General features: G+C 34.5%; 1 protein-coding gene across 1 annotated transcript in view; it reads left to right on the top strand.

The window, feature by feature from the left end:
• The window catches only part of KLHL1 (kelch like family member 1), a 190,842-nt gene that overhangs the window by 136,513 nt on the left and 28,253 nt on the right, over positions 1-26,076 (top strand). The window contains exon 7 of the mRNA XM_026075972.1: positions 23,868-24,030. Coding sequence (XP_025931757.1) covers positions 23,868-24,030 — 163 coding nt within the window. The remainder of the gene's footprint in view (positions 1-23,867; positions 24,031-26,076) is intronic.

Raw genomic sequence — 26,076 nt, 5'->3', positions numbered from 1 at the left:
ATAACTAAAAGGTGATAATGCAAATGATTAAAGGCAATGGTTTGGAACCAACAGAGACATGCTCTTTTTCCTCATCTGAAATTGCATAGAAACTATAATACAGTATTTCCTGACTGCTTGAATAAGAGAATTTCTTTTTTCTTTTTTCTTTTTTTTAGTATAAATATATATCTTTATCCATGAATTCCATAAAAATGTTATTTTAATAAGTGTCCTTTTTAATGAGAAAGGAATATGGGTCTGCAGTAAGAAATTCATTTTCATTTATTTCCTAAAATACATTGTATGTTATATCCTTGTAGTAATGATGACAGAGCTGTTTGAACTGGATTTTACATAGAAGATTAGGAACAGACACCCATACTTTAGACTGATGTCTTTTTGTTGACACCAGTAAAAATATTCTGGATTTACTTTGCTGTAACTAAGATCACAACCAAGCAGTCCAATACCTTTATTCTCTCTTCGTATAATCTTATGTGGAACTATGTGTGTAAAAGCTGATATATGTAGAAATGAGAAAAGGAAAATGGAAAGGTCACGTAGTGAAAGTACGTGCTGTAGCAACTCATATGTTGGGTGGTTTCAGTGCCATCAATAGAAAATGAGTGGAAGCAGTGATAGTGACAGGTGAATAAGTGATGCTAACATGCAAAAAATAAAGGGTAAACTGTGGGACCCACAAATATTATTTCAGCTAACAATAATTCTAATTTAACTGACAAGCAAAATAGTATGGAATATGGGAGAGTAATATGAAGCCAGAAAGACAGAGAAAGATGCAACTGAAATATAAGGAAGGCAGAGGAATCTACCTGAGAAACAGGAAAGCTCCTATTTTACAATATGTCTACAATATTTGGCTATGTTTACAATATTTGTTATGCCTAGGCTTTAACTCTGGGCTTTGGTTTGCTGAATTTAGCGATCTCACTATCCGTATTCAAATACAGCATTTGGAGGATGATTGGAGTGGGAAGAAGGATGATGGGGGATGGCAGGAGCTAACAAACCCCTGTGCAGCTGAGCCTGGAGACAGGTCACAGGATCCCCTGTCCTCCTCCACTCCCAGGAGACTGAATTTTGATACATGGAACCAGACAAGCAACGCTATAAAAATACCTTCCATTTATTGCTGGTAGGAAGGCAGCTAAATACGTAACACAAATGTGTTCTTAAGCACCTGCCTATAATGTGACTGTCATGAAACTGGTGCAYGCAAAATTAACATCTAAGAGAGTAAATGCAAAAATCAGAGGCGGAGAGAAAATAGGGAAGTTAGAGAGTTGTAGGATAAAATAACTTTGATGGTGATAATAAAAAAGTACCAAATGACATTATGTGTTAACATAAAAGTCTATAAAATATAGAAAAAAGGATGATAAGTTAAAAATGAAGACGAAATTTAATTTCAAGTGGAAATGGCATAGACCACATTAGGCATACTTAGCTCTTAAGTAAATATTTGTTCAGCTAAGTGTTATCATAAAATGGAAGTCTGTGGGAGGTGGCGGGAGAGACATCATTCTGGTGCATCAAAGTCCACATCATTTTTATTTGTTTCTGTTTAACAAGATTTGTTGTCTGTTCTGTTAAGCGTTATATGAGTGATTGAAAGGCTTACATGGATTCACTGTGTCAAGAAATATCTCCCAAGCAGTGTCCTTAAATGACACCATACAGTATCCAGTGTTGTGAGGACATTAACACTTACTGGAAAGCAGTTTCTTTTAGCAGAAATTTCTCAATTTTCTCCAGTGAGAACAATTTAAGTCCTGAAACACAGAATATGATAGGCAATATCTCAGTCTGAGCAACACAGTTATAAAGTTATGCTGATATTCATCAGATTTAGTTTAATAAATAATCAGAGTTTTTGAATGTGAGACAGTTACCTTTTGGTTTACGAGTACCAATGATGTACTCAATTCATAATTTTGCATTTGTCACTAAGCCTGCAAAAAAAGGGAGCTGTCTTAAAAAAATAAAAAGCAAGGAAAAAGGCAAGTCATATGTTCACAGTACTTGAGGCTTTAAGAAAAATATAAAAGATTACTTAGTTTACAAAAAAAAAAAAAAGCTTACTATTTGGATGTTCTTACATTCTGCCCACTTCTTGTACAAAATACTCATTTTACCTTTTACATATGTACAGCAAAGGGAAATCAGCACAGCTCCTGCGTATTTGTAGCCTGTATCTTGAAAATTACTGCAAGAGGCAGGCGATGTAGACTGCAGAAATTACACACTGGAGCTCAGCGAGCAAAGTTTTATGGATAAGACTGTTTCCTGTTTAGAACAAAGCTTCCAATGCTGAAAAAGGAACAAACACCATTTTTTTTCAGGTTTAGTCTTTTATTATTATTACACTGGGCAAGTGGATGGGTGTCAAAATTGAACCTGTAGAGACCCAGTTCAAGGGATATTTGTATACTCCTAGAAAGGGAACAAGAGACTGTAACTTGAGAACGAATGTATCCCAAAGCCACCTGCTTCTTCAATCCAGCTTGATTTTCACTATATTCTACTTCCACCCCTACTCCTATAGAATCCAAAACACTAGACAATGAGAAGGAACAAGAGGATTAGCTGTGGAGAAAGCAGGGATAGCCCCATAATTTGTATGTAGTAGTGAGAACTGTTAATGGAGGGAAAGATTGTGGAGAATCTGAAGCATCAGCCAGAAAGCTTGAGGCGAAATACATGCTAAAGGGATTAAGTAAAATCAGAGCTAACAGATGAAAAATAAGATGGGACTCTATGTCTACTGAGGCCATCTATTAGGATTTGATCCAAAAATAATACTAAGGATATGTATATGTATCTAGGGATTCAAATATATATGATAGCTTAAATACACACACACACACACACACATACACACACACGCACACACACACACACACGCACACACACACACACACACACACGTATATGTATATAACTTGGTTGGCCCAGTCTTACTGCAGTCATTCTATGGACTTACAGCATTATCAATGCTTTGGTCCATAATGTAAAACTACGACCACTTTTCATCTTGTAAGTTATAAACAGCCCTCCCTTTCACCGCAAAGTGAGTTAAACCAGTTTGCTTTTATTGGAAGTGTTCAGTTACTACCAAATCCATGTGCCTGTAGAAAAATCATGGTGGCTTTCTTTACTTTGTCAGCAGTTATAATATATGAAATGGCCAAGTGTGAAAATAAATTAACTGATAACTGAATTCCAAATGCAGCTACATCTTGAAGGCAAATACAAATAATAAAACAAACAAAAAAAMMCAAATAATAATAGTAGGGAGATTTTCATGTTATTGAATACTTTGTTTCTTTTAGTAATTGTACTTTGCATAGGAGAATGTTTTTGAATTCATGTGAAAACTTAATGCTGCTATTCATCTAAAATTTCTTCTCTGAAGTTTGAGTACAAGATGCTGAATAAAAAGTCRTATTTCATATAAGGTTATGAGATGCAGTTAAGTTTTTTATCAATATAAATTTACCTTAAATGCTAATGACAAAAATGACAATCCAAAAACACTGACATCATTTAAGGCAGAAATTTGCAATATAGGCATTGAATTATAGATTTACAGATTATTGTTGTGATTCTTAAAGAGACTACTTAAACATATTAGAATTTACAATGAATACAAATGTAGTTAAATGTCTGTTGAGTTTTAAGAGTAATTAATATTACATAAAAATTAATAAAGTAAACAGTTTGCTCAGCAAACTTGGGGAGTGAAGGGATTATTTTGCTTTTTCTTGGTGTGGAGAACCCAAACATAGTAAGTTTTATAATAATGATCATTAAATTCTGCATATTCAAAGAGAATATTCTTGAACTTTCAAGAAAATAATCTTCTTTATTCACTCTGAAGCAGTTTTGGAGATGCTAGGCCTAATATTGAATATTTTACTCAGATAAGTATTTCTAGTGATTTTCTGCATCACTCAAATTACTGTAAGGTTTTCCATTCATGTGCAGACATGCACATGACAGTTATGTCATGAGATCACCATCAGTATTCATTATGAAGATCTTAAGATCCTTTGATTATTTATGCCATTTAAAGGTCTTAAGAAAACCTATTGTTAATAGAAAAAAGGTTAAATTATTTGGTGGTAGGTACTTTTACTGAATCTTTCATTTTCTTTAAGAAATTACTTATTAATACATTAATTCAGGTCCTTATTGACTGTTAAGAGTCTTCTCTTTTTTTGTTATTATTTTAAGCACAGTTTGTAGCTGTCAGAGAGAAAGTGTATTAAATCAATGTGTCATGGGAATATAGTGCAATAATTTCTTCTTCATCAGAAAGTGCGTAAAGAGCTCATTCACTGGTGGAGATTCATAACCCTCTTTGCTGATGAGCCAACAGAAAAAGATTCTGACTATTAATAAAGAAAATCATGACTGAAGTGCAAATTGATGTAATTTTAACTTTATGCTTTCATCAATGAAAATGGTCAGAAAAATTGATCTCCTGTGTAATTAATTCATCTTGACTTTAGTTTATTCTTACTACATGGTAAATCTCAGAGGGAAAATATGTATATAAATATAACAACAATAATCAATCTAAGCCTATATATTTTTTAAGTTATTAAGTGATATTTTATAGATTGTTTTATCTACTTTTAAAAGTATTTCATTATTCTCTGCTGCAGTGATTTAAAATTCAGGAGACACCTTACAAAGAATTTTTAGATTTTCAAAAGTAATTATTGTTTATCATGTGTTTTTAAACTGCATRATACTTTATGGCACATTACAAACTTTTTCTACAATTTTAGGGGCAGGACCTCTATAGAAGGATGTACAACTGAGTAGTACATCTGAGCTGGCACGTTCCAATTTCCATTAATGAAAAGAAATTAGCCTATTTCAAATGAAACAGTCTGTGGCTTGGGAGCAGTGTCTGCCTCTCAAGGTACAATGAAGATTATTGAGAAGATTTTGCAAACTGAAGATGTGTTCCCTGGATCTCATGCTATGATTTATTTTTTTTTTTAATGAAAACGCCTAAAGCAGTTCTATCCATATTGGATGTTGGTTGCAAATATGTTGCCAAATCTGTTTTCAGTACTCAAAAAAAGGTATTTATTAAAAGATAACTTTAATATTCAATATTCTATTCTAAATATATCATTGATTATGTATGTATGTATGTATGTATATAAATTTAACAAAAAAATCCCTGTTTTATATTGGAAAGTACTTCTTGTTTAAGTAGCAAAGATAATTTTTACTGGGCCCCACAGCTCATATATTCCTTTCAGTTACAGTCTGTAATGTTTGCTATTTGAGTGTGATTACACTGCTGTTGTCTAGAAAGATCTTTATGCAATTTATAACACATTCATGAATTTACTGTTAGATTAGAATAAATCTGTTGCTGTTTGTTCACTACTTTTTAATTGAATAGTAGATAACATATTGCTTGCAACTACAGGTCACTCAGTTCACAAAATGACCAGAATGCAAGAAATAAAAGCAAAGATGATAACTGATAAGAAAAGTGATAAGAAATTTTAATTTCACACTGGGATATTTTCCAGAATATAATCCCTTAATTTCTATTTTTTTTCCAAATCTCAATATCAATTCTGAAAATTAAAAATTCCAAAAGAAGTGGTAAATAAACAAGAATGTTATTACACCCTCAAACTAAAAGACTGGCTGTATTGTGAGTCAGAAAACTTTGATGGCTGTTCCTTTAAACAAATAAGTATATGCATCTGAATAAACTCCCTTTAAGACAATAGAGAAAAACAAATTACTCTAGGATGTGATGTCATCTTAATCTAATATATACTAGAGTAAAAGGTAGAAATTAACAGACTGGCATAAACAATGTATGTATGCAAGGATCCCGCACCAGTCATACTCGCACTTAAATCTCATTTTCTGGTCTTCAGCTGCAGATAAGCTTTGCACCACAGAGAACAGTACATTTACAAATTTGACTAGTAAAATATTGAATTGCATCAGTTATATTCAGTTAAAGCCAAATTAAAGTCTTAAAATAAATGAAGCTGTGAGCCTTTCATTTTTTAATTTTTGTGAAGCAGGGTGTTAGCACSAATATAACATTTTCGATCTGGGGATAACTTCCCAGAATCAGTTCTCATCATAAAACTGATACCACTTGGATAGTCTTCTTCAAGCCAACTTGTCTGAAGAGTCTAAATCCTTTCTTTTTTAAAGGCACTTCAGTCTAGAGTCCTAGAGATACAGTTTGGGTATCATATCTTAAATTGCTTTTTATCAGCTGTGCTTAGCAATAGAGAGCTCTATTCTCTATTTCAGTAAAAAATCAAATTTGATAGTTTAAACTTTCTTTAATCAGTTATACTAAAACTAACAATCTGACTTTACACTGACACAGACTCGGAGCAATAACACAGCTCGCTATAGCTCAAATGTGGCTGTAAAGACCACTGACTTTCAAAGGCCATTTTACACTTCTTGCTTAAAATGTGATTTTTTTTCCTGTAACAGTGTGGACGGACTGAGCAAATGCACCCAAAATCGATGCAGAATATTGGCCAAATGCTTTCATTCTGCATTGAAACACAAATGAAACATTCATAAGTAACCCCTGGTTAGCCAAAATAGGATGGAATATTCTCTTCTAATCCAGTATATTCTTATGTAGCTGCAAGTGTTTAGGTATGTCCTGAAGAAAAAGGATTTTGGAAAAGGTTTACCAGTTGTTGCCTGGCAATGAGTAATCCTGTTCTAAGGARCAAAACTGAGCTTTTTTATTTTATTTTTTTTTAAGGTATAATTTGGCAATTGCAGTTATGCAAGAAGATATAGCATTAGCCTATTAAAAGTTATGTAGCACTTTATTCAGCCTAAAATGTTAATTTGGACATAACAGCATAAGGCCAGAAATCTCTCAGACAAATCCTTGCATTTAGTCCTCAACCAAATTACTGTCTAGATAAGAGAAATAGTTTCAGCCATTACATTGGCCCTGCAGTGAGGATTTGGACTCTCTACCTAACATTTTCCTTAAAATCAACCTATTAAAAAAAATCAGCTTCAGATAAATACAATAGTTTTCTATCAAATATTACTGGAATAAAAGTTTCAGTGTTTTCTCTTAAAAAATTAAATGTTCTTTCTTTTTTATTTTGTAAAAAAAGAAATGTCTGAGTTTTTTCCTTTATAGAAAAAGATTTTATGATATTGAGAAACTGTAAAAAAAATTGAAAAATAGTAATTAATCAGGAATAAAAATATTTCTCAGTGTTTAGACAGATTATATTTCTGACTTGTTAACTTGTCAAGTGAACTAACTTAGAATTTTCAATGGAAAATAAAAAAAGAACAGTTGTAGCTTTTTGTTAAAACAAAGGCAACTTAGATCCCAGAGAGTGACCATATATGTTGTATTTGAAGAAAAAAAAAATACAGAGGCGATTTATTGATGTAGGTAGGTATGATTTTGGAAATGCCAAATCAACATATTTTTGAAAAAAAAATTAAGATACTATATTAAACAAAAAAAATAGAATAAAATCTATAAGGTAGTTTATATTTAAATAAAACTGAGAAAGTCATGATGTATTTAATGTCTTAAAGCTAGTGATAACATAACAGGTAGTATTAATGGGAGCTCTCACCCATTTAATATTTCTGATATTTCCTTAATAAAGGAATCAATAAAATAATTGATAATAAATACATTATAATCAATAGTCTAATTAATACTGAAAGATACATCAATAAAATTAAAATTGTCATGAAAAAATATTTTAATTCCATTGCTTTCATTTGATGAAAAAATATAATATACTTTTGAACTACAAATGTCTAAAATTTCAGCAGATTATTTTAAAATATACCTTCCATGAAAATATCAGAAGAAGGTGCAGATACTAGAAATCTTGCTAAATCAGTAAAACAATACCTGATCACATTGAAACAGATGAAGGACAAAATAAAAGTCACAAAGAGGTTGATACTAAGGGTTTATAATGAACAACTGATTATGATAAAAATTATGCAGATTAAAGAAGCAGTTTATGAGGTGAATGTGAAGATTAATCATCTCACTTCATTTTATGGGAAATAAACWTGGCTTGGAAAAAAGCCTCTGAAGAATGGGTGGTACTAGCAAGCATTTTTTAAACACTTGAACCAGGAAGACACAGGCTTAGCGCTTCTCAAGCACAGTAGATTGGGGTAACAGCAACTGAGGAAAAGCATTTTAGAAAGTATACCAACTGTTGGAGTTTTACCTTTTTCATAAAATATTTAGCTGTAAATTATTGCTTGTTCAACAAGGAAAATATAAAGATGAGTGATACTGCTCTTTAGACCTCCACTGAAGGATAGCTTTCAAGTCAGTGAGAGTTTAACTTTCATCTTACATTTAATATTTTTTATGGTAATTAAGCAATAACATTATTTTACTTAGTGTCTAAGCATCAATAAATAGATGTTTGTCTATAAAGTTATAATTTATCAAAAAGGCATTCAAGGAAAAACAGAAAATATTAAAGAAAAATAGGGAATATAAATAAAGGCTTGATACAGCTTTAACAGGTGTATCCATGGTAACTGTAAGACTATAAGAAATGCAAAGAATAAAGAGGATCCTTTTTCTTCTTTCTCCACTAGCTTGCAGGATAGCATTTTCTTTCTATGTACCATCATTGCAAGGCTACAGATGAGGCAAAAAAGGCAAATTCACATCCTTCAGTTAAAAAAAAAAAAAGACAAAAATAAGTACGGTATTAAAAAATGAGTGGGATGTAGAACAAACCATTATATAAACCACTACGAGGAGCAGACAAAGCAAAGAGATGCGTAGGCAGCTGCATGGGAATCTGAGATGCCATTATCGACATAAGGGTAGATAAGAACCTTCAGTGCCTTTATGAATAGGACACCAGAGCTGACAAGCAGCAGCGGATCATAAAGAAATGCACTTATATAATCAGTGAAATGAGGAGAATGAAATTAACATTGAAACCAACAGGCTGATCCTATAGTAGCTCATATTCTGTTGGTCAATAATAAAACTGTATTTATTTATGATTAACTTGTTTCCAAAAAAGTGTTCTCAACGCATCGGCTATTAACAAATAAAAGAATTATCAAAAGATATAATAATATTGTTCTCTGAAAGTTTGCTTTTGTTGTTCTTTTAAATCAGTGCTACATTGTAGTGTCAAAAGCTAGAACGCTGGATGAAGGAAACTTTCCCAGATCTTAGTTTATTAGAGTATACTGATAATTAATTGCTCAGGCACAGGCGACAGGCATCTATTTGTTTCTTGTAAAACAAACACTCAATACTAAAAATCAACCTGAAACTAATTCAGCCCTTCAGTCCACCACACTCACATAACACAGACTGAATTCTACATGTTAGGCGATGCCATCCCGTATTTCTAGACGTGTGCAGCTCAAATGACCACAGTGTCTGTTCAGATCAACCTTAAATCACAAGATCTGTGAGTCTGATGCATTCTATACATGTTGAATTTGCAGCATATGCCATCCATACAAATCTGACATGCTTTTGGACCTTGACATATTGGCAGCTATGATCACTTAATAGCTGCTAAAAACAGGGAAAAGTCATGAAGAACACATTCATATATAATATACGTTTCATTAACATTAAAAAAAATGTCCGCTGCTTTGTAACCTATGTAGTATGAAAGAAACAGTTTCAACCTTTAATCTATCCCTTCTTCATTTATATTCTTCTACAAAAGATTATCCACTATGGTGTTAATCTAAACAGGATGAAGGAAGAGAAAACAGAATATCTCAAGGAGAATGATTGATCTAATGTGTCCCCAGAAAGGTCTTTGAATTGAATCTTGTTGGAAATATCTTTCTTTTCTGCAATGGAAAAAATCTCCTTAGGTATGCCTGCATCTCACAAGGCAGCACCATGCTGGAGATGCGTGACGTTGCTCTCTCTATGGTGATATGTCTAAATGGTGCACAGCCACAGATATGCCAAAGAAAGTAGCTGAAACCTGAAAAGATTGTAACTACCTAAGCATTAAAAGGGTGGAGTAGTTCTAGAACAAGCTCATTTACCAAAATACAGCAATGCTCTGGCATAGCTATACTGTTTACTGTTAAAGGTTAGTTTGAAAATCTCTCTTTCATGCAATGTTGCATAGCACCATGTACCTCTGTAGTTAAATTGTTGGGGTTTTTTAATGTAGAGATCTCAAGGGAAATACGTCATTCTAGCTTCCACTGTTTCTTGACAGAAGACCTCAGCCTCTTAAAGTATTTTCTCAGCAATATTGATTTGCATGCATATTAGATTTTGCCTTGGATTTTTGTCCTAATCATCAGGAGCATTAAAGAGAGATTTTTTTTCTGAATTATAAAGTACCTTGTCATTGTACTTTTCTCCCTTATTAAGTAGTATGACCCAATTCACTAAAGAGCTACAAATCATAATGGTAACAGTTATAATAATTTCCAAGTCAGGTTCTCAGGATAATAGTGTGGTAGAGCTGAGAATTTGGTGTCTTATCTGCAAAACTGAATGTAAATAAAGAAATGGTAAGCACATCTTTACCTCTCTAAATTTGCATTACATTAGCATGCCAGAATAATATCTTCTTGCCCAAGAGGGCAGGGGCATTTTCGTGATTCTTTTAATCAGCCTTGATACCTGTCTCTGGATGAACACACACTCAACAATGTGTCACTGAATATTCACTCGGGAAGGTAGGTCAGGTTTAATTCTCCAGTTTATCATGCACTAAGCTCCCAGATGGGCCCACGGCAGTCCTGTGTGCAGGCCCAAGGTGTCTCAGGAACTATGCAGATATTTCACACCCAGTTCAGATTACATTTTGTGAAAGTTATATATCAGTTAATTAAACCTCCTGCATAATTGAAAGCAAGTAGGAATTTGCCTTCATTACTTTTCTTTGTGTTGAGATCAGTAATATGGAAGAAAAGTGGTTTAAGACATAAAGAGGGCAAGAGTAGAATCTGGAGAAACAGCAAGGTTAGCCAGAATCAGTACAGGATTGTCCAAGTAGGTTTCTGTGGATGTGGTGAGAAGGGAGATTGTTAGAAGTTTACAGCTACCTGGAAACTAAATGCTTAGCTTAAAGTGATGGAGAAAAGTCTGGGTGTCGCTTGATCAAGTTTAATACTCGGATATCAAGTCACCGATTTATTCATTTCCTCACCTTCAGTGTCATGATATAGCATATGCCTGCTCTCTTCTTAAAAAATAATTTCCTCATTGAAAAAATCAGTTGTTGGGTACTAGTTTATCCTTCCCAGTTAAAATTCTGTGTCTCTATAAAAAATTGAAATGCAGAGCAAAAGTACGGCTAACGCAMCATTTTTCTTTGCCTTTTAGTATCCAAATGTAAGTATCAGCATGAACCTACAGTTGCTGTGATTTTATTAAACTCTATTACTTTTTAAAAGTTCAAGGGTGTGAGGGCATTAGATCTCTCTTACAGATACATACAGGAAAGCAAAGCAAGTTAGAAATATGAAAGGCAGTGTTCCATTATTTTGTAACATCACAGAAAAGCAATTTAAAAATCCTATTCCAGTCTCCCAGGATAAATCATTGAAATTGTACAGATCTCAGCACCTAATTAGACAAAATATTGAGTTTTGTTTTTTTCTTTTGCTACCTAGCTTTGTGAAGCTAAYGCTGATAATCAAAGGGAAAGTACATGCCATTGCACACTGGACAATATTTCTTTTTAGATCCCATTTAGCTAAAAAATAACACGGTTTGCTTTCATAAATCCCTAAATCTAATTGACTAAGAGAATTATTTTCCAGGTAAAAAAWTTAATTCTTTCCAGGATATAGCAACATTGTATCTGCAAGTGATTATCCTTCTTTCTTTTAGTTTTATTTTTTCTGCTTGCACGCACAATTTGACCATAAAATTTATTTTCTTTTTTCTTTTTTTTTCTAGTTCAGGAATGTGTCAGTTTCAGATTGCACTTATGATATGTTAAACATATGTTATGATATGTTAAACAGCAATATGTTGATGCACAGTTTAGCTAGGACACTACACATTTTTCCAGAAAGCAAATTTATTATGGGAAATGAAGATTAATAGTTACTAACTTCTGTATGACTGAAAAAAATAACAAGCATTGAGTTATAAAGCTTTTGATCACTTTTAGGGAAACAGTAGGACTTCTTTCTGCTGTACTTAGAGCATCTGACTATATTAACTTCTTATATTTTATTTTATATATTTACTTATTCAAATTGCCTTGCAATTTGGGCATTATTTATATATATTTTTTGCTATTTGCATCAGGATAAAAATGGTTTATTTAACCATCTGCCATATATCTTGCATTATGTAGTAATTATTTAATCTGCTGGAAGAGTCCAATACATTATAAATTGAGTGTCATAAATAACTAATGCCTTATAATTTCTCTGGCATGGTAGTATCACATTTGAAAAAAAGTGTTTTATATCAAAATAATGCACACATTCACTCTTCATGCATAAACTTTAATATCAGATGGTTTTTCCCCTTTCTTTACAATTGTGTGGAATATTTGCCATATTGGAAATTAACATAACTTTCAGAATTGTTAGAAACCAGATTTTCTGAGCAATTCCTTAAAGTACTATTTCTTATTTGTTTGATATTACATTACATTAAGGATAAAGAATTCTACATCAAATAAATCTTATGAGAATTAAATATTTGGCTCTTGCTGGCTATGTTTCATTCATATCTAGGAACAGAAATCCAACTGGTGGGCTCTACTGTTGCAACAGCAACTACTAGAATGGGAAAATATTTTCTAATATATGTAAAAAAATTTTTTTTTTTTTGCTGGCACTTACAAATATTTTGCTGATGTTTCCCTTAAGATCTTGTATCTTATATCTTCAGAAGTGTCCTCTATTGCTTACTGTCTCTGCTTTAATGCTGCATTTTCTCTTCATTCCCACAGTTTCTCCACAGTTAAAGGAACTTTTCATTGCAACTTCTACCATTTAGACTAGCATTCACCTCATTGTCTCATCATCCCTACTCAATATATTATTGAAAGCATATTTCCTCTTCAGAAAAAGATTTTTCCTATTATCAAAAGAAATCCTCATATTTGGGTTTCCAGTCGCAGCTGTCCGGAAGCTAAATGTGAAGTAACAAAGCCAAGCTGTTCAGAATCTCATGAAAATCAAAATGGTTTATCAAAAGATGGATAGGTTAGATTAGTCCCTCAATGCCAGAATTATTCTTTTCTACAGATTAAAAAAATGTAAGTGCTGATTCCATTAATTTTGAGTTTCTTTAATCAGATAAATAATACACTTGATTAATTTTAATGTAATTCTCTTATGATAGAACTCTCCCATTTTGGATGTATGTTTGCTTCTCTCAGCACACAACAGAGCAGTAGTCTTCTGTGGAACATTAAGTCCAAGAAGATTTCAAAATTTCATGTGAACATATCGCATGCTCTTCTGAGGTAGTTTTGTTTACACTACTGATCAAGAACATACTACCAAAGAGCCATCACTGTTTTAGAGCTGTTCTGTTTCAAGATGGCACTGTCATTTGGATCTTGCCTTAAACTAGTTTCACCAGACTGTTGAAGATGAGATGTGGGAAGAGAAGCTGTGTGGGCCTTGTCTTCTTTCTTTTCTCTTAGCAAATGAAGCCCTTAAAGAGATGACAATATTATTACACTCGTGTGCACTTTGATCAGTGACAATAAGACTTCAGGCGTCAACTAGAAACTATTATTGTCTTATTTAGGAAGAGCAGAAACTGTCTCTCTATAATGTATTTTAGTAATAACATTATCTTTATTCTGAGTGAAATCCAGATGGATGTTTATTATCTAATGGGCACAGAATATGGAAAAAAAAAATACAGACTCCAATGTCACTTTAATATAGGACACTTGTAGCGGACATGAAAAACTCTGTCATGAAGTCAAGGTGAACACTGATCTTCTAATGCATCTTTCAGCATCTCAAATAGAAAAATACTTTTTCAAAAGACTGCTGAAATTGGTTTCACCATTAAGAAAAATAAAACTTATGTAGAGTTCAGTACCTTCGCTCTTTAAGGAGGAGGAATTCTGTGTGCTAATAGGAGTGGAACTCTGACATTTCCCTAGAGACTATTTAAATTGAATTGATTTTTTTTTCTGTTAAAACAAATGAGCCAGAACATTCAGAATAGAGAACAGACTTGTGTCATCAGTTTTACTGAAAAATATTTTGCTTTGTGAGCTTTGTAGAATAAGTTCATTAAGATCTGGATTTATGTAATGTTTATAGCTGTCTGTGGTTATCATGAATAGCCATTCAGTAWCTTTCGGTATCAGTTTCAATACACAGGTGAAGTTTACTGCACTCCAGTCTGTATGACAGGGAGTCTGAAACCCCTTTGGGACGACTCCACCCTTAAATCCATATGATATAAAAATCACATAGAAGTTCTGGCATGTAAGAGCTGACAGCAAGCCAAAAGAACTGGTATTAAGTAGATTCCTCATATATGATACTGCCTGATCTAATTGAAAGAGTTTGTTTGTTTATCGATTTTTGTTACCTTACCCTTACTATTTATTATAATCTAAAAAGTGAGCTAGAGTTTTTGCAGACAAGTAAGGAGACACGCTCCCTGATCTTAGAATTTTAGTTTCAAGGCCTGATTTTTAAAACATGTATGCAACCCTGTAACTCCCTGAATGATTCTTGTATATTTTTGAAACTTAGGGCGCAAGTGATGCCTAATGGTGAAAGTAAACACCTCTGCATCGCTTAGAGCTTTGCCATTTTGGCTTCTTAGAAAACATAATAGGAGAAAACAGATTGCAGGGTTTGATATATAGTGGGATTTGAGCACAGATAAAAGAGACAATAAACAGACGCAGCAGCTTGTGCAGCAGCTTGCAGAAAAGGTGGCCGAATCTCTGCTGGGGCAGTGTCCATGGGCTCTGCAATGGTGGTGATGTGCTGTGGGGCACAGTCCCCAGCAGCCACTGGAGCAACTACATTGGCACATCAGAGACCTTGGCTCAGCCCGAATTCCCAGGGAAGGACACAGCTCTGCAGGTCTGGGGCTGCAGGGCCCCTTGCTGGGTCTGTGATCGAGGGAGATGGGCTCTTTGCCTGCAAGAGATGTGCACTGTTGGAGGGTCTGTGTTGTTCAGTAAGGAGCTGCAGGAGGAGGCCACCAGACTGTGCAACATCAGAGAGGATGAACAGGAGCTTCTGCAGGCCCCTGTGGCTTCAAGACACTGATCCCAAAGRTACTGAAGGAGGGTCAGACAGAGTCTGTGCTTATTATGTTAGGAAATGGAGACACCCATGAGGATGCAAGTGGGAAGCCTGTGACTTCTGGCACCAGTCTATATGAAGGACAAAAATGTGGTTTGGAATAGTCAGCACGGATTTATGAAGGAGAAATGCCTGAACGAGCTGACAGCCTTCTATGAAAAAATGACTAGCTTGGTGAATGAGGGGAGAGCAATTGATATTGTTTATCCTGACTTTAGTAAGGCTTTTGATGCTGTGTCCCATAACATCCTCGTATACAAACTGATGAAGTACAGGCTAGAGAAGTGGGCGGTGAGGTGGATTGAACACTGACTGAACTGCCTGGCTCAAAGGTTGTGATTAGCAGCACAAAGTTTATTTGGAGGCTAGTCACTAGTGGTGTGCCCCAGGGGTTGATACTGGGGCCATTGTATTTAAAATCTTCACTGATGACCTGGGTCATGGGACAGAGTGCACCACTGACAAGTTTACAGATTTTTAAAAACTGGCAGGAGTGGTGGATACCCTAGATGGCTGTGTTGCCATTCAGAGGGACCTTGACAGGCTGGACAAATGGGCTGACAAGAATCTTATGAAGTTCAAGAGGGAAATGCCAAGTCCTGCACCTGTGGAGGTATAATCCCATGCACAAGTACAGGCTGGGGGCTGACTGGCTGGAAAGCAGCTTGGCAGAGAATAATCTGGGGGTCCTGTTGGGTACCAACTTAACCATGAGTCAGCAATGTCTTATGTCAAAGAAGGCCAACAGCATCCTGGGCTGCATTAGGAGGAACGTTGCAGCAGGTCGAGGGAGGTGATCCTTCTCCTCTACTCAGCCCTGATGAGGCCACATCTGGAGTACTGCGTCCAGTTCTGGGCTCCCCAGTACAAGAGGGATGTGGCACTACTGGAGCAAGTCCAGTGAAGAACCACAGAGATGATTAATGGTTTGGAGAATCTTTCATACGAGGAGAGCCCCAGAGAGCTAGGATTGTTCAGCCTGGAGAAGAGGAGGCTCAGCAGGGGATCTTATCCATGTGTATAAATACCTGATGTGGGGAATAAAGAAGACAGAGCCAGACACTTTTTAGTGATGTCCACTGAAATACAGATGGAAATACTGGAAATTCCATTTAAACATAAGGATTTTGTTTGTTTGTTTTTGTTTTGTTTTGTTTTGTTTTTTACTGTGGTCAAACTGGAATAGGCTGCCCAGAGAGGCTGTGGAGTTTCTGTCCTTGGAGATATTCAAAACCTGACCCAGTGCTGAGCAGCCTGCTCTAGCTGACCCTCCTTTGAGCATGGGAGTTGGACTAGGAGACCTCCAGATCTCCCTTCCTATCTCAACCATTCTGTGAGAGATGCACTGCAAGGGGATCTGGGAATCAGCAGCTACAACAGAACAATGGGAGCAGGAGTCTGTCCCTTGGAACATCTTGTTTCTCAGGTTTCAATCAGTTTTCTTTTAAGAAAGATGATCCAAGATCAGATGACAGTGAAGCACAGAGTGTTGCAAATGATTTTCTTTTTTGTCTATTTTAACATTGTATTTAAATATCTTCAGCCATTATTTGATGAAGGCAATTAGTTAACATATTTTATAAATTATMAGGGGTTGTGGCTCATGCTTCTCAGCCACAGTCAAATAACTATTCCATTGCTAAGAACACTGTTGAATCCACAGTCAGCTCTTGAAGATGCAATGAACCAATTTGTTTTCTTAAATGAATATCATCATTTATATCAAGGTTTCCATTTCTACATTACTTCATTTCACTGTTATGTTTTTATTCCAGCAGTTCCATACTTAGATTCAAAAGACTTCTCTCATTTGGCTGTCTTTGAAATTTATCTATCTATAATTTGCATTTATGTATACTTTCTATAAAATATTAAACACAAAAGCAAAATTATATGTCACACTACATCTGTGAAGCTGACTTTGCAAAATTTGAGGGGTTTGTTGGTCATATTTCCTCATTTTAAATCAAAATTGTTTAATCAACTTAAACAAAAATTAGATGTTAATATTTGCAAAACTACATTTTCGTTCTCTCAGAATGACATTTTGGATCTTTTCAAGTCATGTGTCATCATCCAAAAGTGTAAAGGGAAAAATCCTTTAGATCTTATGGATGAGAGAAAGATGACAGAAACAGGTGAAATAGGAGTGGAAGAACTGAAATCAGAGACAAAACAGGCTGAGATATTTAGAGAGAAAATACAGATTTTTTTCCAGCAACCTTTAATGGTCTACTTTTCATTTTCAGTACACTATTTTAATTTTTAATTTTTAATTTTTTATCTCTTTAAGATTTTTTTTAATCTTAAATTTTATTTAAATTATTACTTTTTAATACTCCCATATGATTTTTATATTAAAAATAATCTGAAAGTGGATGCAGTAAACAAACTGCTGCTGCACATATGGAAAAAAAAAAGATCTGGTCTAATTATTCCAGTGATCCTTTAAAATGTAACTGCCTAATTTGGAGATTTTTACTTTTTTAACCAGAAGGCTGAATGCATTAAGGGATTGCAGTCAGTATCATTTAYACTTTCTTTCACCCTTGTGCCAGGCAAGAGAGTGAATGTCACAGCTGGTCTCTTCCTGGACATTTCTCCCATTCAGAGAAATCATCAGCAAAACAGAATTAGCATCATCCGTGTCACTCTCAGAAAGGGTGAAAGTCAAGGGGAACATTGAGTGCTCTAAGACAATACACAATCCTCTGAGTAAATAGCAGTTGAAGAAATTGAAGAAATTAATGACTTATCTCAGCATGGCTTAGGAAGAACAGAAATTTCTGTACCTTGTAAGTCCAGCCTCCCRTGTCTTCCCTTTCCAAGATGTGTGTGATTAATTTTCTCCTACTGTTTTTGATAATTGTAAAAGAAAATGAACTGGCTAGCCTGAGTACATAGCAAAAGAAGTAAAAAGCAGTATTTCTATAAAAGTCAATTGCTGATTGGAAGGTATTGTTCTGCTATTACAGGCCTTGGATTTTGCTTTGGGCCTGTTCTCTTTGGTTGTCTTTTCTCTCCCACAGACAGACAAGTCTCAGATATGTATGTAGTGACTTACTTCTAAAGGTATATACATACCACTGTATGTTGTTATTAACAAATATTGAATATCATTTTAATAGTGAAGAGGGAATGAAAGCTTTTCATTGACATTGCATCACAGAAGTAAGAACCTGCCAACTTCATTGATCTGATTTAATTTAAAAAAAATCATCAAGTTCTTTCACAAAATTGTTTCTCTGTGATTGAAGCCATGCATTTTATAAATGCTTTATAAGACAAATTATTGGTTGCAAAGACATGAAGACATAAATTAGGCAAAAACAACTTTTCTTGAACACTCAGCTCTAGTTATATAACCTATAATTATACCTATATATGCCTATCCCATTAATAACCAAAATGTTTATGCATTAAGCAGACTCTGCAACATGTCTGCAGTAGCAAGACCTAGCAATATTTTAAGTGGGATTATTTGCAGTTTGTATCATCAAAGAGAACTATTGTCTCTTTTACAGATTCTGGCAATTCACAAAAATGCATCTTAAACAAAGTCTAATGGAAAATAAAATCATTTTGGCTGCTCCAGAATGCTGCAATGTCTAATCAAGTTTACTTAATAATTTTACCAGATTCACTGATATTACAAGTTTTTGTTTTGTTTTGATTTTGATTTTTTTTTTGACTCACACAAAGATATGTGGGATTTAAGTACAATTTTCTTCTTTGTAAGCATTATAGTTTTGCCTGTATTAGTAACTAAGGTTAGTGAGAGGAAGTACATTGGCAATTGCGATAATTGAGTGCTAGATCTCACACCTTGAATGTTTATAATTTCATACAAGACAGAAAAATGCAAGCAGGAAAGAGGAAGAGCACCCTTCCCAGACTGGTAAGTGAGGCTTTCCACTGAGAGCTAAGAGTCCTTATCCCACCAGCAGAATAATCTTATTAATGTTATGTTTGGTCTTGTGCTTTGTATTATTGAACTTCATATTAATCTATCATTCTGATATTTAGTTCACCCAATTGTGCTTTTTTTTTTTTTTTTTTTACTGCTTTCTCAGTCCAAAGAGCTTGAAATAATGTGATGTCACAGAGAAAAGTGTTTTGCAGTGTGGTATTGAGGATAGCTACTGCAAGTTCTGGTGTGTGATATGAAGTCTGAGATTGCAGAACCTACCAGGATCATTTCTGAAGGGCAGAGGAAAACAAATCTGGCATAGTCCCACCTACACGCAGTAGAGAATTGTTTCTGGAGCAGACTGTTGTCAGAATAGCATCCAGAATCCATTTTCAGCTCTCTGGAAAGAAGTAGGGATGTTTGGGAAGTCAAGAACCATGAGTGAACTGGTTAAGTTATTTGACAGTGTGGACAGGCCATGTCCTGAAAAGGTCTTTAGTATATCTCAATAGAATGATGAGCGGTCAGTATGTGACTTTCTGTTCCCCCTACAGCTACATACCTCTGCTCTGTAATCTGTGTTAAGCAATGGACAGAGAATGGGTGGAAAATAAGGAGAAATATTAATTTATCAGCCCACTGTAGTGGGAAGGAGAGTGCATGCATGAAGAGTAGAAGAGAAGGAATGGATTTGCTGTTAAACAAGAAGGAAAAAAAAAGGTTATGCAATTAGGTTCCCTGCTGAGGTCTAGCTGTCTCCCCAACAGAGATGTCTGCACAAAGCATTTCACTCTCCGTGTCATGATATATTAAACTGTGTGCTAAATCTTACATTTCTGTCTTTTCAACCTGTCATCAGTAGGCCTCCTGCAATTATCAGTTTGACAGGCTTGTCTAGCCCAGCCCTCAGCATTGTTAACTTGGGAGGAAAAGGCAGATTTCAGTCAGAACAAATAGCGAAAGAGAAATATTCCCCATTGCATGACAGAGTCTGTACCAAAGTCAAAGAGGCCATGATGTCCAYAGCCAAATTTAGCAAATTTATACAGAGTCATAGATTTTATGGCCTGAAGCTACAGTTGTGATCTTGTAGACTGACTTTCTTCCAGAGAAAGACAGAATTTCACCCAGTCATCTCTGCCTTGAGGACATGCCTTTTCATTGAGTTTGAACATGTCTTTCTAAAAAGTATCAGTATACATATGAAAACTTCAAGCAACACAGGAATTACCAGCATAATTCCAATAAATCCTTGCCATCATTGATTAAAAAAATTGAACATTATCCTTTGCCTGAATTTGTCAAGTTACTRTTTCCAGTCATTGGACCTTGTTACAAAATTTAAAAAAGGAGACAAACCATTTAAAATAGGTGTAGTAATACTTTCATGGAGTGCAGCATTTTTTATTATTATTAATTAACTGGACTTTGAGCATTAATGTAACGTGTTTACATAGCCCAAAAAGGTGATATTCTTTCACAGTTAATACAGCCATAACTGTGCCAAAACAGCATGGAATTCTGTATTGAGGAACTTCTTTGTTAAGTATTTTAAAACATAGTGGGGCAGAACTGGACCAGCTCTTAAGGAGTAAGTGTACAGATATTAGTGCACTTGGTACTCCAAAAAAGAAGAGAGACAAACACAGCAAGTTTGCAAGTGCTTTAATTCAGCAGCACAGGAAATATTACTTTTGTACGGAAGCCCTTCTACCTTTGTACTGTGTATGGAAAGAGCAATTTGCCTATCTCTTTGCCAGTCGATTTTCTTATTATAGAAGCAGTGCAAACTAGGAAAAACAAAGAAACAAACAGCCTTTTAGTGCATTGCTTAATGTTCTACAAGCAAAATAAACTTTCAGATTTCTTCTTTGGTGTAGATGTAAATTCACACCTTTTGGTGGAGGAGCATGACATAAATCTCATATAAAACCATCATTTTTATTTGGGCAGTTTTCTAACTAACTGCAATATTGGCCTGTGTAAGATTAGCTTCTGTGGAGATGGAATTGAACATTGTTGTAGCAAAATGTGTAGAAGTTATTCTGTTAGGTCAGGCAAGTTCAGAGGATAATGTGATGAACTTCAGAAACCAGTTGAATTGATAACATAATAGCAAGTGGTAAATGCGAAGTAAAAGATATTAGGGAAGAAATATGCAGTAACTGTGCATATTAGAGAGTTCTACATTCATTGGATAAACTCTGCAAAGTTCTCATTAGGGAGAAGTCAGTAAAGACTGTCTTCAGCATAAAGTTTGGTTAAAGAATACAGCGGGAGATGTGGAGAGAAAATCCATTACATTAATCAAACTTCTCAGTTGTGGCTGTCATTTCAGAAAAAAAAAAAATTAAAGAATTCAAAGGAATGAAAGAAGAACAGTATTGTTATTAAGAGGAAAGAACAGGTTTTCTACAAAAAAGTGATTGAAATAATTAGGATGGCTTAACTTACAACAGAGAAAAATGAAGAGAATAAAAAAATATGAAAGGACATGATAAAAGAATATTAAATAATGAATGAACTAAAAAGATTAAATTGAGSACAACCCTTCTTTTTCTGTCCTAATAAAAGAGAAAAAAAGATATTTAAGGGAGAAAAAGGTGGAAATTTCAAAAAGTGATGAAAGAGAAGTTTTGTCATGCATCACATACGCTGTGAAAATCGCTGTGTGATAATACAGCTCTTTAAGTAAGGGTGTGTGTGTGTGTGTGTGTGTGTGTGTATCTATACACATATTATAAATGCACATATACATATAGAAACATTCCCAGACCTAAACTTTCTTTGAACACAATTAATTTATTTTATCCCAGCAAGACTGGGAGTTTCTATTTAGCTATCTATTATGTGAAGAATATATGCACAAACAGCTAAAGTATATGGTGGTGTTATAATAAATGCTAAAAAGTATTTTTTGGAAGATGTAAGCCTCATTCTTCATGATTCAGAAACATATATAACTATTAAATATTAAGGTAAGAAACAAAATGCAGATTATCCCTTGCTTTTCCATGGATTCACTGAAATGTCTCCTCACACATTCGATATTGGTTGCTTTCTGAGATGAGATATCGAGCTAGACAGACCATGAATACAATTTAATATTTGCTTTAACATTCTGGAAAAATTAGAGCTGAAACATGGTTGAATAAAGAGTGTTTGTGAGGAAGACTCTTTGGACCAGAAAAAAATGGAGAATGAATTCACAGAAGATCCTATAGAAAACACTCAGCTCCAATTTTATAAGAAGGAAAATTTCAGTAAGGGTTAACACAGTTTTAAAACTGATTCTTAGGTTTAAAAACAAAACAAAACAAAACAAAACATCAAATTGCAGAAATAAGATTACATTGAACACTAAGATGGAACTTGTTCAAACTCTGTTTTTTAAAGTCAAATTAGCATTTGAATGAGTGACATTTCTTAAACAGAACAAAACACAGTTCTATCCAGAAAGTGAAAACTTCACACTTTTTCTTAACTTAAAGGTAGACTTTTTTGTAAGAAAAAATAAACTCATTCTCTGGAACTTTAATGGTATTATTTTTTCTGGTTGGATATTGTCTGAGATTTCCAGAATACTGCTCATTTGGGATCATGGATTCATAGAGTGGAAGGCCTGAGCTCACTGTATTGTATCAAAATGTGTTTAGCTATATCTTATCTTACAGAGCATTCTAATCTTAAATGGAGATATTGTGAGATAGAGAATTCATTGGTTCCTTTGAAGAGAGTAATTAAAACCCCTTATAGTTAAAAAATTGTCTCATTTAAATTTGTCCTACTTCAGCTTCCCAGCTTTGGATCCTGTTTTGCCTTTCTTCAGTAGATAAAAAAATCCTTATATATCCAATATTTTTTTTTCTGTAACAGTACCCATTCTCTATAGTTGCCACTTCTCATTTCTTTTCTTTATAAGGTAAATTGATGAGGCAGCTTAAGCTTCTCCCTGTAAGTCACCTCCTCCAGCCTTTGAATATGTTTTTGATTCAGGGCCAGTCCACCAAGCTTCATGTGTGACACACTGTATATTTTCTTATACTTTACTATACATGTATGTGCATATATGTATACGTATATATACAATGCTATATAATTATTTCTTTTTATTATTATTATTATTTTATTATTATTGTCAAATTGACAAATATGCTGGAAGCATTCATCTTTCCATTAGCTGTGGAACCCCAGTAGAAAAAATACCATTCAATGAAATTCCCCTTAGGTTGATAACAAGTTGGGAACTGTCAGGTATTCAGTGCATAATTTATTTATCATGGGCTTTACTGATATTTTAAGGAGCTAATTTATGATCAGAATGTTATGAGATATTAAGTCAAACACTTTACAGAAACCTAAGACTATCACATCCTTGACAGGTCATTCTATGAAGCAAACAATCTTCTCAAATAGTGAAATTAGGTTTGTTTGACAAGACCTGTTTTTCATAAGGCCATGTTGATTGGTATTATTTTTATTCCCATCTTTTAATTCTTCATTAATCAAATTCAAATTGGTATTTCCATTTTTACATTAAGTATGAAAGTTTATTTGTTAGCTGTGTTATGGTAAACTTTTTTTTTTTTTTTAATTACTGGAAAAAGCAGACTTTTATCTTCTCTCATTCTCTTCTCCATTTTAGGAGTTACAGTGCTTGAAGGGCCCATTTATGCAGTGGGAGGCCATGATGGTTGGAGCTATTTGAATACAGTTGAGAGGTGGGACCCTCAAAGTCAGCAGTGGACATTTGTGGCAAGTATGTCAATTGCCAGAAGCACTGTTGGAGTAGCAGCATTAAATGGCAAGTGAGTAGGGTATTCTTATACAGTCAAAACATATTTCTTAGAAGGATGAATAACTGTGACACACAGTAGGAAATAACTTCTATTGTATTGTAATAGAGAGTGTCTTTTAAAATAAAAGTAGACACAGTTGGGCATGCCCTCCTATATCTCCTGGCTCTCCCATTTATCTAAAATAAATAATTTATGTATTTGTTCTATATTCCTTAAGTTAAATATTTATATCAAATTCTTAGGAACAAGAAATCTGGGTGTGTATTATTAAACCAAGGAGATACAAGAGAATATTTTCAAAGCACTGTTCTGAACAAATTGCCAGCTGACTCACCAGATTTATTTATGTTGCATGTGCCAGTTCTASTTAAGCAGCTGAGTTTATCAACCTAAAAGAGTCATGTATCCACTGAGGAGGTTTGTTATATATGCATTTTCACTTTTTAAAATCTTTATTATAGATTATATGGCACTTATTAAAACAGTTTACAGTAATTCACTATTACATATTACTTGTTGCTCACCATTTTAAAAGTTTTTTGCTTTTAGCTATGTGACTAAAAAGAATGTGGTGTGAACTGTAATAACTTAGAGGTGGGGGAAGAATTCATTACACATAACTTAATATATGTTTGTGTAGACATCTGCAAGGGAGCYAGTCACCCTAAGCTCCCTTAATGGTCAATGGAAGAAATATATACTTTTAAGGTATCATTTATCTGACCTTTTGTTAGACATTTACATTAGAACACAATGAACTGTGCTCTGTAAGTGCCTATTTTTCTCCACTAACAATAAAGGAAGCTGGGTACTCTTTCTCAGATTCTGACTTTTACATAGTTGATGTCTTAAGTGGGGAAGATGAATCCCACCTTAGGGAAAAAACACATGAACAAAGGGCAATGAATAAAGAATCACTGAATTGAACAGTTTCCATGCAATTCTTAGTCTGAAAATCATTTATCCAAACTATCTGGTAAATACTTCATAAAGAGCTGATACAGCAAGAAGAAACAGGATTAGTTTTGAATATTTTACCCATCTTCTTCCCCAATTTCTTTTAGCATTGAAGTGGACAAGGAAGTTATTTTAGTATCAGAAGATATGCAAAAAATTATCATTCTTTGTTCCGTTTTGACCCTTTTAACAAACGTATCCTTTTTTTTTTTTTTTGCCAACATTGTAGCCTTCACTGGGAGGTTTGGCAAGAAATTCTATGTTGATACGTGCATTTTAACAGTGCTTGGAAATTCTGGGAGCAATGGAGTAAGGAGAATTTCTGGAATATTATTTTCTTCATWCTCTATTGCTACTGAAAAGCAAAGAAGAAAGAGTGGGAGGGAATTAGGGAGTAAAAGTTGAGGAAAGAAAAGAATAGTTAATAACAGGATGAAGCGTATGCAGAAAAAAAAGGACATATTAAGGCAATCAGGATTCACGGCAGACTATGCTATTATGTAATTCAACAACCCACTAAACTGTGGCTCTCACATCTCTCCTGGCTGCAAATTGGTTAGTTTCGAATATACAGTTGCATAAACTCTCAAAAAACCATTAGGCTAGTTTGTGCCTATCGCACCTATGATAAGTGCCTGAGATAGGTAGGCTAAATTGCTTTCTGAAATTGCCATTCTCTTTCTGCTGATTATAAGAGTTGATGACCCTAAAAGTCAGACAAGGGACTTGATTTAATAGCCCACAGGCTACAGGACCTATAGGATATCTTGAACCTTTCTGTAGCAGCAGCAAGAGACCTGATGGAATACCCAAAATGGAATACACAAATTTCAATAAAGCAGCTGATCTGGTGTCATGTATGAAATTTCAAGTTAAGGTGAAAATAAGGTGATTAGTACAAGGAATTTTAGGCAGAAAAAATAACTGTATATGACAATCAGGATGGCACAAAGCTATTGTCAGAATTTTTTAAAGATCAGCCTTGGAATCACAGAATCACAGAATCACAGAATCACTGAGGTTGGAAGGGACCTCTGGAGATCATCTAGTCCAACCCCCCTGCTCAAGCAGGGTCACCTAGAGCACATTGCACAGGAT

The sequence above is a fragment of the Apteryx rowi genome, unplaced genomic scaffold, assembly GCF_003343035.1.
Source record: "Apteryx rowi isolate R43461 unplaced genomic scaffold, aptRow1 scaffold_417, whole genome shotgun sequence".
NCBI classification, from domain to species: domain Eukaryota; kingdom Metazoa; phylum Chordata; class Aves; order Apterygiformes; family Apterygidae; genus Apteryx; species Apteryx rowi.
This window is presented reverse-complemented; position numbering and strand designations above follow the sequence as displayed.